We start from the raw sequence: 17,516 nt of genomic DNA, 5'->3' as shown, positions 1-17,516 counted from the left end.
AATGTTTACAGCTGTACTGTCCTCTTTGCTCCTCTGCAAGCACGCTTCCCGAAGGAATACGCTTATTTGCAGAAAACGTGCTAGACTTTCTTCCTCTTGGGCGTGAAAGTAGATTTCCTGCAGGAATATCCGAAGGCACATGTACGTGGCAGAGCACGCGCTGTTTGGAAACAAAGGGAGAGCAGCGAGAGAGCCGTGCGTGCAAAACTGAAATGACTCCTGCGTGCGCAGTGTGAGGCCCTGGAAACCAGAACGTCTTCTTAGCGGTGGCTGCGTTCGAGGGTAAATCCATTACTGAGCCCTGACACAAACAACGTGCGAAACTGTTTTTTTCCAACTGCTCCTGCATCTCTTGTATTATTCATGAAATCCCTACATCCACACGGGTCACAATTATCGTGGAGTACTGCAAAATGGCACAGAGCCGCCTTCAAAATTGGCAAACATGAAAATGACTTGTAAAAGTCATTCTTTGCTTCACGGGTTGAATTTCGGATCACCATGAATAAGAAGTTGTCATACTGCTGGATCCAAACTTACACCCGCATCTCCTCACATGATTAATGTAACAGTACGAATGGAAAGATGATTAATAACAGCAACCTACATTCCAGTAATTACAATTGCACATAAGAAATGACTGTTTAATGGGGTGGTAAGTTAAACCCCGTTAAGGGCACAGAGAAAAAACAACTGAGAATCTCCTCGGTACCTTCCACCAAAAAAACCCCACACCTCAGAAAACATCCATAAGACAACACAAGACATGCCGCAAATACAGAACACAACACGGAACAGTAAATGCCATACCTTATCCTAACCTCGCCAGTGAAAATGCAGAAACAGGTTAGGAAATGTAGGAAGACACAGCCAGAAAGAGGTTAAAAGTTCGGTAGCTGTATTGCGAAGGCTAGAAAGGTTCTACTTAATAAAGCAAGGGAAAGGATAAGGCAGAATGGTGAAGGAGGAAAAATGTGCATCACCTCCCTGCCCTGGGCTGCTGGAGAAAAAAGAGCTATCCAGCCTGAGGAAGTGTGGCAGGCCTGGGCTTTATTTTATTTAACATAAACTAGGTTAAATTTAAAATACCTTATACAGCTTAATCAGCAAAAAGTGCTAGTTGTAGATCATGAAGTACGCAGACAAGTATCTAAATCCTCATTTTTCCTGTTAGAACGTCACCACTGGCTTTAGCCTGAGCTTCAGTTCTCATCCTACTGACATGAGTGGACAGTATCTGCAGGACCAAAACACCTCCTTTGTTTTGAAACTGGTGATCAGTACCTCATTGCATATTCTGTTCTACAATTTATATTGAGTTATTCAAACCTAAGTGCAAGGGTGAAGAAACAAAAAGCTCAAAATAACCACATTTGTGATTAGTTGTCTTTAGGAAACTGATTTTAGGAAACATCGTACAAACTATGCAACATGCTCTAACGTCTCTAGCTGTGTTAGGCATAGCAAAGGTGCTACACAATGCTGAAATGTTGCAGGTACAATGAATTAGAGTTCCACATGACACTTCTTTAAAAATAGCCCTTACTATGTGAGATTGAACACAATCTCACATATTCCTTTAAACTTTTTATGAAAAGTCTTCCACGCTTTCTATATTTGCATCAACAGTAAATACCAGAAAATACTGACATTTGCAAAATTCTTCAAAAGAGCAGCATGGTGACACTGATAACTGCATTATGAACGTTGGAAATTTTTATGAGAGATTTGAGGATGACTGGAAGTGAGACAAAACATTTTCATTTTAACAATAATAATAAAAAAACTTCCCAGTAACACTATAGCAAACCTATTGCTTCTCCAGACCCAGTAAGAATTAAATGGAGCTATCAAAATGCCCACACTGGGCCACCATAACAGCTGATGTAAGCAGCCCCAATGATTTTAATAAAGCTACGCCTGCTTACACCAGTTACGTATTTGGCCAACCAAATGGGACACGTCAATTTAGATTTGGATTATGTCACGGAGCCCTTCACGCTTGCTATGCCATCAGTGCAACCGCTCCGATTAAGAAGATGGGTCTCGCCATAGTCATCATCCCATTTGTTCATCTTCTCTGGCAAATTGCAGCTGACAATAGCCAATACCTGAAGGAAGGAGTGAAAAATATCCTATAATCTACGCAGCCATAAGATGCATCTGGGGCTTACACTGGCAGGCAATATCTCTGATGAATGAGGTTTGGTTTCCGTTGCTCTTTTACTTGGCTTAGCTATACATTTTGCTAATAATTATCAGTTTTATCAAACCTATGCAACTATACTATAGAATTTAAGGCCCAGTTCAACTGCTACTCTGGACAGAGCACTCTTGTTTATTTCAGCGGCTCCTGGCTCAGACCTTTAACTACTGTTTGTGATAGCTCAGTCTAAAAAAGGGCAGTGTAATTTTGGGAAGTAATGCTGCCTGCTGAATCCCAGTATGTTATCCTTTCATTTCTGCAGAAGTTGGAGACGGAAAATACACAGAAGACGGTGTATGCATTCCCTCTGCCAGTGCCAGCTTCTGTATTTACTAGTGTTTGCTCGTCCCAGCTTAGTCCATCCCAAGAAAAGTGGCTGATTTAAGGCCATAGTTCCAAGTCCTAACACATCAAACTACTATACATCAAAATTGCAAAAAATTAATTTCTATCCAGTCTTCTGCTCCTTCTCCACAGGCTTAACACCTTTGTATTCCCTAAATCATCTTTGGCTTGGCTCATCCCTTAACCCTGCCCATCCAAACTCCATCCAAATCTTGCCGCTCTTTGTTCTATCCATGTTTCAGCAACTACCCAACTATCCTCCTCAACATCCCCACGCTCCAGACCCTAGCTATGGCCGTTTAACTCCCATTACATCTGCACAGTCCATATTATTGCCGTTACGTATCCTCAGCTTCAGCCTCTTGTCCAGCTATGCTCATTCCATTAAGATATTTTTTTCAGCTTGGATTTTTTTTTTTCCCTAGACATATTAACTCACTTTCATCAAAGCACAAGTAATTTAGTTGTTTTTTTCATTATTTGTAATTCCCCCAAAGAATTATTTACTGTCCTGTCTGGTATCTGCAACTCCCCTCTAGTTTAGTATCATCTGCAGAGTTTCTGAAGTTTCTCTGTGTTCTCTTCTGGAGATCACTAATGAAATATGAAACAAGACCAACCTCATGAAAGTCCCTCTGGCACGCCTCTATCCACAACCTGATATTCTGCTCTTTATCACCACCCTTTACTTTATTCCTTGAGCTCGTTTTCAGGCCACTTGACAGTGTTCATATCCAAAGTAATTGGAATTAATCTGAGGGTAAGATTTCGTGAGATGCTATTTCAAGTGGTTTACTAAATTCCAAATCCATTAGAACTTCTAATTTCCCTCCCTCTGCTGATTTCCGTGCGTGTGTGTACATACTAGCTGTGTTTGCTTGGCAAAACCTCTGTACTCCTCTGTTACTCCTTGTCCATATGGTATAACTGCAGAAAATGGGGATTTAGTTGAGTGCGTTTGTGCATTAAAGTATCTGCTTTTTGTTGGACTATTCAACTTTTTTCTAGAAACAATTAATTTTTCTGTAGCAAATTGAATTAAAAACTTTTGTGGCACATATAAAAACATTCCTCAGCATTATAAAGTAATTTTTGTGCTGGCACTGAACTCGGGTCCTTTGGAATGCAATCAGCTTCTTATTTAAATGTCCAACTTGCTATGAAAACGTGGACTGAGGTACACTGCTGTGCCAAAATGCATTCATTTTTTCCGTGGAGAGCATCAAACTACCCATAGACATCAAATAACACATCAAAAATAAACAAACTTATCCAGCAAACATAATTCCGAGTCCAAACAAACTATGTTCACCTAAATATCCTTGTCTAAAAGCTGTTATGTATAAAAATTGCACCCCAGCTGTTCTTTACAATATTACAACTTGCCAGGTCATGCCGAACTGCAAGTTACTTTATTCTGCCATTAAGCAAATGAAATAAAAATCACTTAGGAGCTCTCAGCTTCATTTCCTATGCTCAAGAATAAAGCAACCTTATCTCTCTCTCTCTTTTTTTTTTTTTTAAGCACCATACAAATGACTTCCAAATTTTCAGGAACAGTTGCTGGTTTTAATGATATATTGCAGATCCTTGTCAATATCTCTGCTGCTTCACACTTTTATTTCCTTAGGAACACTCGGCTGAGTACCATCTGCTCCTGGTGATTTACTGCTCTCGAGTTGCTGAAGTTGCTCCGTAACTTCCTCCTAAGAGACTTCAATTCTTGTTATAAGGCCACACTCTGATTTCCTGTGAAAAGTGTCCTTGGAACAGAAATTTCCTCATCAGCCTTTGTGGTGAAGATGGACGCAGAAAATTTAATTTAATTTTTCTGCTGTTCTGCTTTTTCAGAAGGGGCTGGAGTCACGGCTGGGTGGCCTGTGGGAGCAAGGGACTTACAGGTGTGTTTTGTTTTCTACAGAAAAAATTTTCCTACAGCTTCTACAGTGCCTTGTACACAGGCCTTTCAAATAATTTCCTTGTCCTTTTATTCCTGCACTCTGTCTCAGAGACCTTTGGTTATAACTGACTTGACTGTGTTTTCAAATTTTTTTTGAAGAATTAGTTCTGTCTTAAAAACGTGAAACATTTGGTATTTCTGGTACAAGTGTGCCTGGGACCCGGTCGGCATTTCCACAGTTCAACCACCACACTTCCAATTTGGGGGAAAAAAAAAAAAAAAAAAAGTTTTTTCCTCTCTTGCTGTGTGAAAAACCACAGAAACAATAAGAAAGCAGACCACATGCAAAATAGTGAAACTGCCCGTACACAATGTACAGGCAAATATGCACAGGGCCTGATCAGGAACTTGTTACAAGCAATGGGACACCACCCACTGACTCCGATGGAATTTGGATCAGGCCCAAAGGAAGCCCACCAAAAAAATGAGGGAGGTTTTTTTGTCTCATCTTCCAAGTTACAGTAATCATAGGTGTTGTTTGTAACAGTAGTAGGTAACAAATTTTCCAATAAAAGTGTGATTTTTAAGTTGACAGTGTCCCTTTAAGCTTATGCACTTCTTCACTTAACTATGCCAGATTTACTCTCCCCTTTCTACTTTTTCCTTGCTCAGAGGTATACATACCATCTGTGCATCTAATATGGTGTTCTTAAATAGCCTCCAGAGTGATTCAATGCTGCTTTTTTTCCCCTTTTTTTAAACTTTCTCTTGGTTAACCCTTTTCCTCGGTATTTTAGAGCCTTCTCTTTCACAGCTCCTGGTCCTTCCTTTCTTTAGGATAAAGTTACTATCTTCCAACAGGGAAGTTAGGAGTACAGCCACCCGACGAAACTCAGTGGGGAGCTGCCTTATCGAGGCATTAATATTGATAAATTGCTCCTGCAAATGGAGGCATAAGAGTGAACCATTCGACAAAGTTGACCATTATTACTTCGACACTATGAAATTTTATTCAAACCTACCTCCTCATAAATATCTAAATGTCAGCGTGCTGTCTAAATCTCCAGATTAAGCTTTTAAGACTTATATTTAGTTCTAGGAGCTCTCTTGGTTTAGTAGCACTGTGCACCCCAACTGTGAAAGCCTGGGGGCTAAATTAAAAATAGTAAGACTAATTGAGACTGGGTTGTTGTTTGGTGCCCAACTCAACAGGTCTCCCCTTTGTTTTGGCAGTCCAAATTTCAGGGGAGGGAAGGGCCACAGACGTACAGGACACGGCACCACTGTATCTGTCTATGCAACACAGGGAAAATTACTGTATTTGGCCAGTGCTAATGGGGAAGCTGAGTCCTTCATGGTCTCACACACTCCTCGGTAAAGCTGTGCAGGACTACCGTACTCCACTGAAAACCCTTCCCCTGGCAAAGCCCAGGTAAGAGCCGGGGAGATGCTCTGCTCTGCTTTTACAGTTAATGGACCACCATGGAGCCACTTCTCCTGCCTGAGCATCTCCACCAGCCCCTCCATTAGAGTAGGAGTCTGGCCTCTTGCAGGAGAGTAAATAAACCAAAAACATCTGAATCCAGGCGCGCACGCGCGCACACACACACACACACACACACACAACCCTCCCACTCCCAAAACCATCAGCTACTTTATGACTGTTTCTAAAAATTATTAAACAGATGAGTACATTTACTTTAGATACAAAAAATTGCATCCAGGCTGACAACTTGCAACATATGTTTACTTTCAGCCCCGTGTAAATTCAAATGGGTGAGTTGTAAATGCTTGGGGTTTTTGACAGAGAGAGCAGCCCCTCACTGAACCTAGCTGGCCAGCAAACTGCCTTTTATTATTGCAGAAATTATTTTCTATGGGAAAGGTATTTGACATTTTCAGTCTTTTGCCCTATAAAACCCACCTCGTTCTTCCAGCAAGTTTAACACTTGCACATCGAGCACGGCTTGATATACGGTGAGAAGCTGACTTTAACTAGTAATTCCCGGTAGTAGATTTTTCCTGTTCATCCAGCAGCTTATAAATTATATCCATTTGGCCTCTCCTAGCCTCATTTAGACTCACGAGGCCAAATTCAAGGTTCACGTGTGTAAGGGTTTCTTTGGTCTTCCCATAAACCAGCAAATGTTTGCAAACAAACCTAAAAGGGATGAAACTTTCCTACCTAGAAGGGGCCAAAAGATATACGATGTGATTTACTCCCTTGGTCTGACTGAGTTTCATCCTTGAATTTGTCCCAAGATTTCTATGCAGGATGGAGAGGGAAGTCACCACTTCGGAAGAGTAAGAGAGTAATTAAATACAGACCATCAGCTGACAAGAAATGACGCATCTCCACTGAACTGCAGCTTCACCTGCACAAATTCCTTTGCCTCTAGCGAAGGGCGACAGAAACTTGTGCTCCCAAGAAAATTCAGGACTAGAAATGACATTCCACCTTCAGCTGGGCCCTCCAGGTTTTCTACTGCTGCCCACCGTGGTCCCCTGCCTTGTAAGCATTTCACCCCGTTAAACTATGCAGTTAATTGTAATATTCCATACGTCCTTTTAGGAGTGTGTACAAAGGGTGTCGTTCACCACATTGCTCCTAATCCAAACATATTTTTGAAAAGCATATTTGCTTAATTTGGGTTTTTAAATAAAAATATATAGAGTGAAAAAAAATACCCAAGCTCCTTTTTCAATATTCCCCTAAGTTAATGAGCTGACTGATAAGTGAACAGATGCATTAAGGCAATAATTTATTCAAATGTCATGATATTTTTGAACAAACATTATTTAATATGCATTTCATTATTTACCCAGCTCATATTAGTATTAATGATTGATGTGTTCGTTAGGAAAGGGAAAAGTGGCACCAAATATAATCTGTGCAAATAACATTCACTTTGGAGATCTACCCTAAGTTTTCATCAGCATAAAGACTGTTCTTGATGCTCGTTCTGTGTCGATCATGTGGAAATAAAGCTGGAAGGTGCCTAATTTCATAACAGGCCAAGGCAACGTGGCCTAATCTAATGCAACCAGAACCAAGACATGGAACGTAGGGGAGAGCAATATTTTTTTGAGCGACTGCCTAGCTCACATAGGTTGGAGCCAAAGGGGTTCAGAGGTAAAGTAAGCACCCATGGGTATTATCTGTGCTCATTTTCTGAATGCATCCTCATTATGCATCTAAACTCTTTAATCAAAAATCCCTTGGTGATGTAAAAATGTCCTGGATACAGATCATGAAGTCTATTTTGCCAAATTTTTAACGGAGCAAAATGTCTGTTTTTTTTCCATAGTGTGTTCTTCTCCCTTTCAAAAGTTCATCCTAAGTGATTTAAGACTTCAGCAAAGCACCTTAGTAACCTCCAGAAAAACAGCTACCGGCCACCTTTCTTCCTCAGTCACTCTGGTAGGCAGCAACTTCTTTCGTATCTCCAATATCAAGTAGTCATAACATCTATTTAAATCCAAATCATTGGTCTAAACTGCATGCACCTAGTGCACGAAAACCTTAAAAGCATTTCTAGTCAAATCCTAATGCAATTAGCGGTGTTTTGTTGTAACATCTGTGTGTAAACAAAACCTACTTCTGGCAAGAAGGAGAGATGCAATCACTGAAGCTGTCCAGAACTGATGCGAGGACACCTCGCGTAAACTGGTCGCTTCATTTTCATCAAATGCCTGCTGCCCAAGAGGCAGCAGATTCTCAAGCTGTAATTAGCATATTCATCTTGATATAACCAAAGTAGCCAGAATGCAACACGACTGATGTAATGTGACATGGTGGTTAAAATTAAAAGTGAACACGCCTTTTAATTGGATTGGATACCTGCTAGTAATTCAGACAATGGGAATTTGATTCAAATTTATAGTATTAAATGGCAGCAGATGGACAGTAAAATGTCCATTGAGTTTGCAAACTGACAAGCACGCTGGGTTTGCCAGATCCCTTCATTAAGTCATTGGTGGCATCAGTCAGGTGCTGATGCATTTCGTCGTTTGCAATGTTAATACATTTTGCTTTGGTGTGGGTGAGCAGTGAGATATTCTGACTGATGGTCCCCGTAGGTTAATTTGGAATTTCATTTGCCTCTTCTAATCATGAAACATCCTAGCTCTGGTTTAGGGAAGTTTTATGAGATTTCTGGGTTTAATACCCAGTAAGTAAAAAGGCCAGCTGGTGACAGCTAGACAATGGTGTCGACTCTTCTCCTTTCCGACTGATGCCACCCATCTCCTTCACAACTCAGGATTTGCTTTATATCTCAGTATCTGTTCCAGATTCCTGGTCACAGTCTGTGGCCTTCTACCCTCCACAGGGCAGAGGATATTTTCCTTCCCCCTTCTTCTCCAGATAGTTCCTCAAAGAAGTTTGCAGTTGTGCCCCACACTTGAGCTATTTCCTCTGCAGACTCAGCGTCTCATCTGCATTCACTCATCAGCACTCATTTATATCTCAACATAGCAATCATAGCTATGGAGATGTTTGTCGTCTTTTCCCCTTCCACCTTCAAGCATTGGCAAGGAACCTTATTAATTGGCTTCTGTGGCAAATACGCATACGCACATATGCAGGTGTGCACACACACACACAAGCACACATAAATACACTTGCGCACATTCTATGCAAACCCACAGCAGAGGAATAAGCTTTGTGAACCATTTGTCAAATCCCACTTCTCTACAGCTCCGTAGAACCAAATACAGATGATTTCATGCAAACCAGGCAGGACACCTGCGCTACACTGACCTTTCTACCTTTCTGAACACCTAATTAATGCAAGTTAAATCTCTAGGAGAAATAGGTTTTCTATTCAGACCCCCTTGTGTTTCCAAACTTATTATGGAAAGGGACTCTAAAGGAAAACGTAACAGCTAAGCTTTTTTGTTTGTTTGTCAGGGGCATTATTTGCATCAAGTTGCTTTAAGCAATTTTCTGAATTTCCATGAATGATGATCGTTTTACAAATTAAATATTGCAGGTGCATAAGAAAGAGAAAAAAGTAACATTTTTTTTGCTGTTACTCATTGACTTAACAGGGAGATTGTTAAATGTTTCTTATGCACTATTAGGCTGCACAATTAAGCTTGAAATCAAGAGAACTTTCTCTGACAACCCTTGGTAATAATTTGAGGGAATGATAGCTTCTGTTTACTCCCAGTTTTTAGTATGTGTTTGTATATACATGTCCATACTAATCACATAGAGATATACATTAATCAACCAAAAACTATTCAGGCAGGAGGACTAAGGCGTACTAAGGAGCACCGATGTTGTGTGCGCTTTATTGTCTTTAAATATAATTTGAAAACATAAGGAATTCTCTAATGCAACAGAACTCAGAACTAAATAAACGTGTACTGCTTCTTACAGTCCCATTTGATTGTTCACATTCATTCTTGCCACACAGATGAGATAAAAGGGCATAAAACACACTGCCTGTCTGCGCTACCGACTGACACACGGTGCTGCCCATCACTGTCCCCTATGGGGAGAAAAGAGCCATCACTGTGTCGCTAAACAGCAGTTTACTTTTACTTTTTGATTGATGCCTTTTTGTTTATTAGTATAAATGAAATTTGACTGCACTGTAAACAAAAACATCTATCATCTTTTTTCCTGATTGGGACGCAGCGAAACAGGAACAAGGTCAAGTATAAAATACCGGCTGACAACCTTGCAGTCACTTTGTCTCCCATGTCTTAGTCAAATCAAATAAATTATCATTTAATATATACGTGAACAGAGCCTATAACCTCTATGAATTCAGTCCTCATTCTAGGTTCGGCTAGTTGGTCATAATAAATTTGTTTTCTGACCCATTGAGTCAATAAACTTAATTTCAAAATTAATCTTTTCAGGCTTCAAACTCACTGAATCCAATTATGAATCCAATCGTTCCCTTTAAATTTAATATTCTGAAACTTGGTGGTCTAGTGCTTTTTGCCCTTATGTGCCTCTTTGGTACTGAACTTTATACTAGTTGGCCTATAAAATTAAATCTCTAAGGAAGGGAGCACCAGAACAACTCCAAATCTTAAATCTTCCGTTGCAAATGTTAGTACAAAATGCACCCTTTTTCTGCTACACTTCCTTTTAATTGGTATTATTATGCACAACAGGTTATCATTATACACTAGTTCATTATGTGTATTTGACTACGCATACTAGACCAAACAGGATCAGGAATGAAGATTTGGGTTATTTTTATTTGGGAGGTGGGGCAGGGTGGGGTATTTTTAGTTGTTACCTAAATTGGATATAGTCTAAACACTCTGCCTATAGGGGTAAAACCCCCAATTTTTCCTTCATTTACTTCCAGTAATTTCGATAAAATTACACTTTTTGGGGAGATGCGTTATAATTTCAAAATATATGTATTTCTATTCTTGCAAGGCATGGTTGCTAATACAGGTAACTTTAAATGGTCATGACTGCAGGATACCTGGGGCAAAATTTGCATTTCTTCTGAGAAAAGCAACATACAACTGTGCAAGTCTTTTTCCTTAAAACTTCCCTGCCCCAGCCACGAAGGTCCCTGACAACCCTGGCCTACCTATGGACGCAGAAGGTGCAGGGGCACAGCTTCTGGAGCACAAACGGACACAACTCCCCTAAGGACAAAAGGCAGGAAGGACTGAGGTGCACCTCCGACTAAATTTCTCGGGTTCAAACACTCCCGAGGCCGGCAAGGTCTCGCTAAACCTACTGCGGGAGAGGGCTGGGAAGGAGTTAGAGGTTGGGAGCGGTCAGTGCCCACCTAACCTGGGGCTTTTTGGACCAATTTTGATGCTCTCCAGGGACACTTCAAGGTGGTCTCATGCCAAGCCTTCTCCCAGCTGGGAGTTTGTGGGCACGCGTGCATTTGCCCTGTGTACGGGAGAGCATTTTGGTATTAGGACGATGACAAAAATCCTAATTCTGAACACAGCAATTAGCATTCAGGGACGGATAATTTGCAGCATTACTTAGTGCCGTTTTGAGACATTAGCAATGACTTATTCTTCACTGTTTAAACAGTCCTATCATTTTGAGCAAGTGCTTATTACAGCACTTCTTATCTAGGGGAGGGAGGGAAGACTGCTTAACACAATCCATTAGGAAATTCAAGCCTGAAATGAAGTGACCACAAAGTCCTATCAGCTCCTAGAAATGCAGCCGCTGTACATATTTAACGTAATACAACACTGTATAGTTGCGGAGATCCGTTGTTTAAAACATACATAAGGCAGGTGAAACGTGACTATTTTACTTCTGTGTTTGAAAAATGAGAAAGTGTAGAGTGGCATAATTTCTCAAATACATAAATAAGCATTATACTCATGGAGAAGACAGGTACACTGTTGGACTAATAATAACAGATTAGAAGTCAGTGGTTAAATCTGAAACTATTGTAGCCTTTTCCTTCGATCCTGTTCCACAAGACCACTCTATTACTAACAGGCAAAGGGCAACGTAAGAAGCATGAGGGTCTGCTGAATTCTACTTTACCTGTCTTAATTTAACAGCAGAATTTCCTAAATAGTCTGTCCTCGGGTCATCTAATGCCACAAATGCACATGCAAGGGGCAGCTCCAGACTCCCCTGCTGGGTCAGATCCTGTGCCATTACAGATTCCACAGGAGTAAAGAGGAAGAAAATTTGACTCATTGGCTTAGCTTTGAAATGGAGCAAATGCAGCAACCAACACATTATCAATTATATGTTATCTCGTCATGTTTTGCCAAGTCCTCCTATATGACATTTCGTTACTTTGCAACCTCTTTAAGTGAAGAATAGGACACTTCACTGGGATATGATGGTATATGAAAAGATTAGGAACATCTATTGTTATTTAGTTATATACAATATAATGAATACAGAGAGTTTTCTGGATGGAAATATTCAGCATCTTTTAGCTTCCAGAAGAAGTTAACAGAGGTGTAGGAAAGGGAACCAGAGGGAATTAGATGCTTTAATTTATCCCTTCTCATAAAACAAGGACGAGGAGGCCTCCAACAAAGCACATGGGTAATAAATTGTAAGTCAGGTAAAAGGGAACTTTTTCATATATTGCCTGACTGAATTCATGGCCATAAACTATTACTGAATACTACTACTCAACTTTTTCATATATTGCCTGACTGAATGAATTCATGGCCATAGACTATTACTGAATACTACTACTTATGGGTTAGTAGAAGGCTGAAGTACACCTATGCATTTTGTTAACATGTATTTATTTTAATTTAGTAAGAGATCTAAACCTCCTATTTCAGGATCTAAGCTGTAGATGAAGGAGAATCCACCATGAACTGGTTGTTCTTTCATCAGCCTTCCCAAGGTTTCCCAAATTACCTGGTACTCATCACTGCTGGACATACACGACCACCTAACTAGGATCACTGACAATGCCTCCATTACTATGAACTATCTTACCCATGTACGTTTGTCACTGAAAGTCACAGGAGCATCAGCTGATGGTGATCTGGATCCTATCACCCCCGAGTGCCTTACACATTGTAAGGCACATTGAATTACACGTGCATAAACGTGCACGTGTGCACCAACACGTACATCCATGAGAACTTGTTTTCAAATGAGGAGCGTCTCAGGAGCATGTATTTCCCTCCTCTACACTTTTTCTAGACAAAAAGGATGCAAACACCACCCCTTGCAGAAGACTCACATGACTTTAACTTGCCTGTCTGCTCCAGTAGACATTATGAGCTTGATTCTCCAAGACTGCCACTAAAATTCCACTCTACTGATTTTTACAACCTAATTCTTCAGGCATTTTTTTCCTTTTTTTCTTTTTTTTTTTTTTTTTTTTTTTTGGCAGGATGATGTGACTCAAATTTATAAAGGAGGGTAATTTGCTATAACATTGCATCCTCAATCTAGGATCCATATGAACTTATTCGTTATTACGACCAATCTAAAAAACCAGATTTAGAGGCCTGAATTCAGTTTGAACTTGACAGGATTTGAATGTTCTGTAGCATGAAGGAAAATGGCATCATTTAGAAAACCAAAATGTAAAGGGGTTTATGAATAATAAATATTTCTAAGACAATAAAGGCTACCCAAAGACTCACACTATTAAGCACCAAAAGGACACAGTTCCTTTTTCAACAACGAAAAATGCTGGAGCATTCCTTCGTTATTTTTCTTTAAATGACATATCGCACACTCTGCTGCGGAAACAGCTGCTGAATTGGGGCATTTTCAGGCACTGTACTTCAGTGATTACAGCAATTTTTGTAGACATTCAATATTAGGATTGCATTCTAATTTTAGACAGAGTTAAATTTAAATTGAGTAGGAGGAGTTTTCATGCTACTCTAGATGTTCTAACATTGTTTACCCCAACCCAAAACCTGTATAATCTCTGAATTTTGCAGCAACGATAATTTATTAGTAATGATACACTTTGAAATAATGAAACTAGTGCTCACTAGCAGCAGTGGGAAGATACCCGCTATCGTGATGGGACCCAGACTTAGGCCCTAGGCTTTACCCACTAGCCATGATCCCAATGCCATAGGATTTAGTGACACTGTCATAAGCAACCCTCCTCTGCTCTGTTTTCATGATTCCTGCACTTGGTTGTGTATATGCAGCAAGTATTTTGAGACTCTAGGGCCAAATCGGGACTCTTCTGTTACTGCTTATTAGTATTTAAATTCCCTGACTCTCACAAAACCCAAGCATCGAGCTGAAGGAAACTGAAAGAAAGAGGGTTAGTAAAGGGCTGACAGTCCAACAGACAATACAGATGGAAAGTGGAGGGACTAGGTGAAACAGAGAAAACAAAAGAAAAGAGCTTCTATTAGATGCTAAATGAGACCCAGTCTGGGCCTGATTAAAGCTATGTCTATGTAGGTTACATCTTTCCTTATTTCTCTTACCTTGTTTCTCTTGAAATATGCTCTTCGGCAAGCTGCAAAGCACTTCTCGCTGCAGAAGCATTTCACTTCACTTCCCATACTCAGGGAATAGCGCTTGATTCCAACTTTCTGGCACCAGGCACACATTATTTGTACATTTGACACATCATCTTCTACAACAAAAATATAAGAACAATGTTTACATGAGATGAAAACACCTTCCTCAGACATCTGCACGCTTACTCTTAGATACAACCAGCACCGGCTCATCTTATTTCTAAATTGTCACTGTCTGAGAGCAGAACTGTGCATGCCTGTGATCACCAGCTTCATCCTCAGGCAGCCGGTGACCTCTGCCAGCCAGGCTGAGCAGATTGGCAAAGCTGCTAAGATGGCTGGAAAAGATTATTAGCTTCAAAAAATGGTGCACTGCTGAAAAGCTCTGGAAATCTGGAGAAATTTTTAGCATGTTTAAGAGTGCACAACTCTCTATTAAATGAGTAACCAAGACTAGAGGCTTAATGAGTATTGCTGCTTTGTTCTTGCTACTTACAGTCTGTTGTGGAGAGCCCCTGAGATGTTCTGCTCAGCAAGGTGGTGATAAAACACACCCCGAAGGTACCACACCGAGGCAGGTCTCCAACAAGAGCCCTCTTCCAAATAAGAAGGAACATGAAATACCCCTCTCTCAGTGTTGTTTCAAAATAATGGCTAACATACAAAACGGGGAGCTTTTGTGTGAATATAGCAGTCAGAGAGACACAGACTCGAGCACGAAGGAAGATGCAGCACTGTGGTAAAGTCTGATGGGTTATTTTCCAGTCTTTATGCTCATTGGTCAAATTTTAATTCAGAGTTCCTGAATCTCGTTTGTGCTCTTCTCTAGCATGTACTATGAATGTGGCATGTATGACTTCTGTCAAATGAAAAAAAAAACCAAACAAAACCAGGGTTTATTACTAAAGTGCTGGCGATATCCTTGTGTGGTCACCATTCCCAACCCAACTTCACAGACGAGGGCAGTGAATAGTTAAGCCTCCTAAACAGATCAAGACAGTAAGTTAACAGGAATCTTTCTGACTTAAAACTCGGAATTCTTCAGTTCTTATGTCCAGTCTATAATACAGCGTGACCTTTCAGTTACAGACAGCAGCCATTGTCTAACTTCTGGAAAAAAAAAAAATAATCCCCGAAGACTAATTGTTAAAGCAGTTCCTGGTCCATGAGCTGTGGAGAATTCATAGCTCAGAGAGTCTGTCATGCAGCCATCCCATTTCCCTATAAAGGATTTGTTTTTGAAGCTACGCTGTCATCGTTCTGTAAAATTATTGGCAAACTAATTTTTAGCAGAGTGATTTGGCTCCTTTCCCCGGCTATCATAACTCAGAACTATGTGCTGCATTTTATTCACCTTAACGGAATAAATATTGCCAGTTTAATAACTTTTTTCCTTCCACAAATTGTGTTATGATTTATAGCTACAAATAAAATTGTACAATGTAAAATAATGACCTTTTAGTTTTAATCAGACTGTCTACCTTTAAACCTATATTTAAGGCTAAGTTATAACACAGATTTGTGTTTAATGTATTTTATCACTTACCCGTTAGAGGGGGATTTGCCAATATTATAAATGCTTTCATATACTGAACATCAAGGGAAATCAAAACAATTTGGCCAAAAATTATCGCTAGCCATCTATAGGGTGAAGAAGCCTGCCCTTGAGCCAGACACACAGGAGCAGAGGGTGCCATTACGGTGGTTTTGCGTGGTGCTGTCACAGCTTTTTCTCCGGACCAGTCTTGGCCAGGATGCTTACTACTCCAGCACAGCCCAAGAGCTCTTCCCCCCATTTTTATCCTGAGCCATTTGAGGTGCTAAGCTTTTACAAAGGTGTCCTGATTCAGCTACTTTTGCACCGTAGTAAACCGATTCCTTACAGACTGAACTTGCCCCTTTGAATGTATCAGGACAACAGAAGATCCTGTGAGCCAAAGGGAACAGATGGCAACCTCTTGTTTCAGATAACAGCAACGTATATTCTCTTACTGATAGGAAGTATTTTACCTCTGGAAAATAGAAAATTTACCAGTGATACCTTTATAATAGCCTTCATTTCTGGTGAGAGTAACTGCCACAAATGAAAAAGGAAAATTACACAGCTGGAAGAGAGTTCACTGGCAAAGTAGGTGCTGGAATACCTCTTTTTGAAGCAGGTTGGCTCATCTGGGGCACAGTTTATACGGAGAAGCACAGAGCTCCACCACTGGGATTCTCGGGGGCTTTCATGCGTGACTCCATAGGGGAAGCATTGCAGCTACCATTCAACTCCCTGTTCACTGACACCCGTAAACTGTCTCCCACGGGTGATGAGAAAGACCACACAATTGTCCATTTTCAATGACACAGTATCCCACCAGCAGCAACAACTGTTTACATGGAAAAGCCGCATTACATGTGTCTCTGCAGAAGGTTACACAGGACAGTAAGGCTCAATCCACCTCCTTCTGCCAAAGACTTCCTCTAAGTCCCTGGCAAGAAGAGGAGAGGAGAGGGAAAGGCACCTACTCTGTCAAGGTGTTTCTTCCCATGCCCTGACCAGCAGAACTTCACCACCATCTCACGAGCAATCCTTTGAGGTAGCATTGCTTCACTTGTGGTCCATGGATCTGATAGTCAATAAAACAGCAGAGAATGGTCCACAAACCACTTCCAGCTGCTGTCTGCACCTCCAGGAACAGACAGCTGATATCCAGAAGGCATCATCAATATTAACCAAAATGTTCACAATTTCGAAAGAAGGAAGCGAGAAAGGGAGAGAAAGAGTCTGCCTAAATACAGAAAACGTGAAATATTTCTCTCTTCTACTCCCTTCTCCCTCGGTCATCAAAGAATGGTCATATACAATATAGTCCTTTTAATAGTAACGGTAATAATAAATCTAGATGCTTCTTCCACTTAAGAGACTCAGGAACATGGCTACAAAAGGATTAGCTGAGTATAGCCACTTAAAGCAGCCAGGAAGCAACAGTACTTGAGAGCATATGTTTCCTGGAACAGTACACTAATCCGTCTCTTTCAAGTCACCCTTGCTCCCTCAGGTGTAGCTTTGCCCAAGTAAATTTTTGATGCAACCCTAACTTCTTGTAATGCAATTCATCAGGTGAAAAGGGAAAAAATCCA

General features: G+C 40.6%; 1 protein-coding gene across 1 annotated transcript in view; it reads right to left on the bottom strand.

The window, feature by feature from the left end:
- The window catches only part of SOBP (sine oculis binding protein homolog (Drosophila)), a 114,983-nt gene that overhangs the window by 84,165 nt on the left and 13,302 nt on the right, over positions 1 to 17,516 (bottom strand). Inside the window, exon 4 of the mRNA XM_009893861.1 lies at positions 14,355 to 14,506. Coding sequence (XP_009892163.1) covers positions 14,355 to 14,506 — 152 coding nt within the window. The remainder of the gene's footprint in view (positions 1 to 14,354; positions 14,507 to 17,516) is intronic.

Source organism: Charadrius vociferus, unplaced genomic scaffold (assembly GCF_000708025.1).
Source record: "Charadrius vociferus isolate BGI_N301 unplaced genomic scaffold, ASM70802v2 scaffold129, whole genome shotgun sequence".
Taxonomy (NCBI): Eukaryota; Metazoa; Chordata; class Aves; order Charadriiformes; family Charadriidae; genus Charadrius; species Charadrius vociferus.
This window is presented reverse-complemented; position numbering and strand designations above follow the sequence as displayed.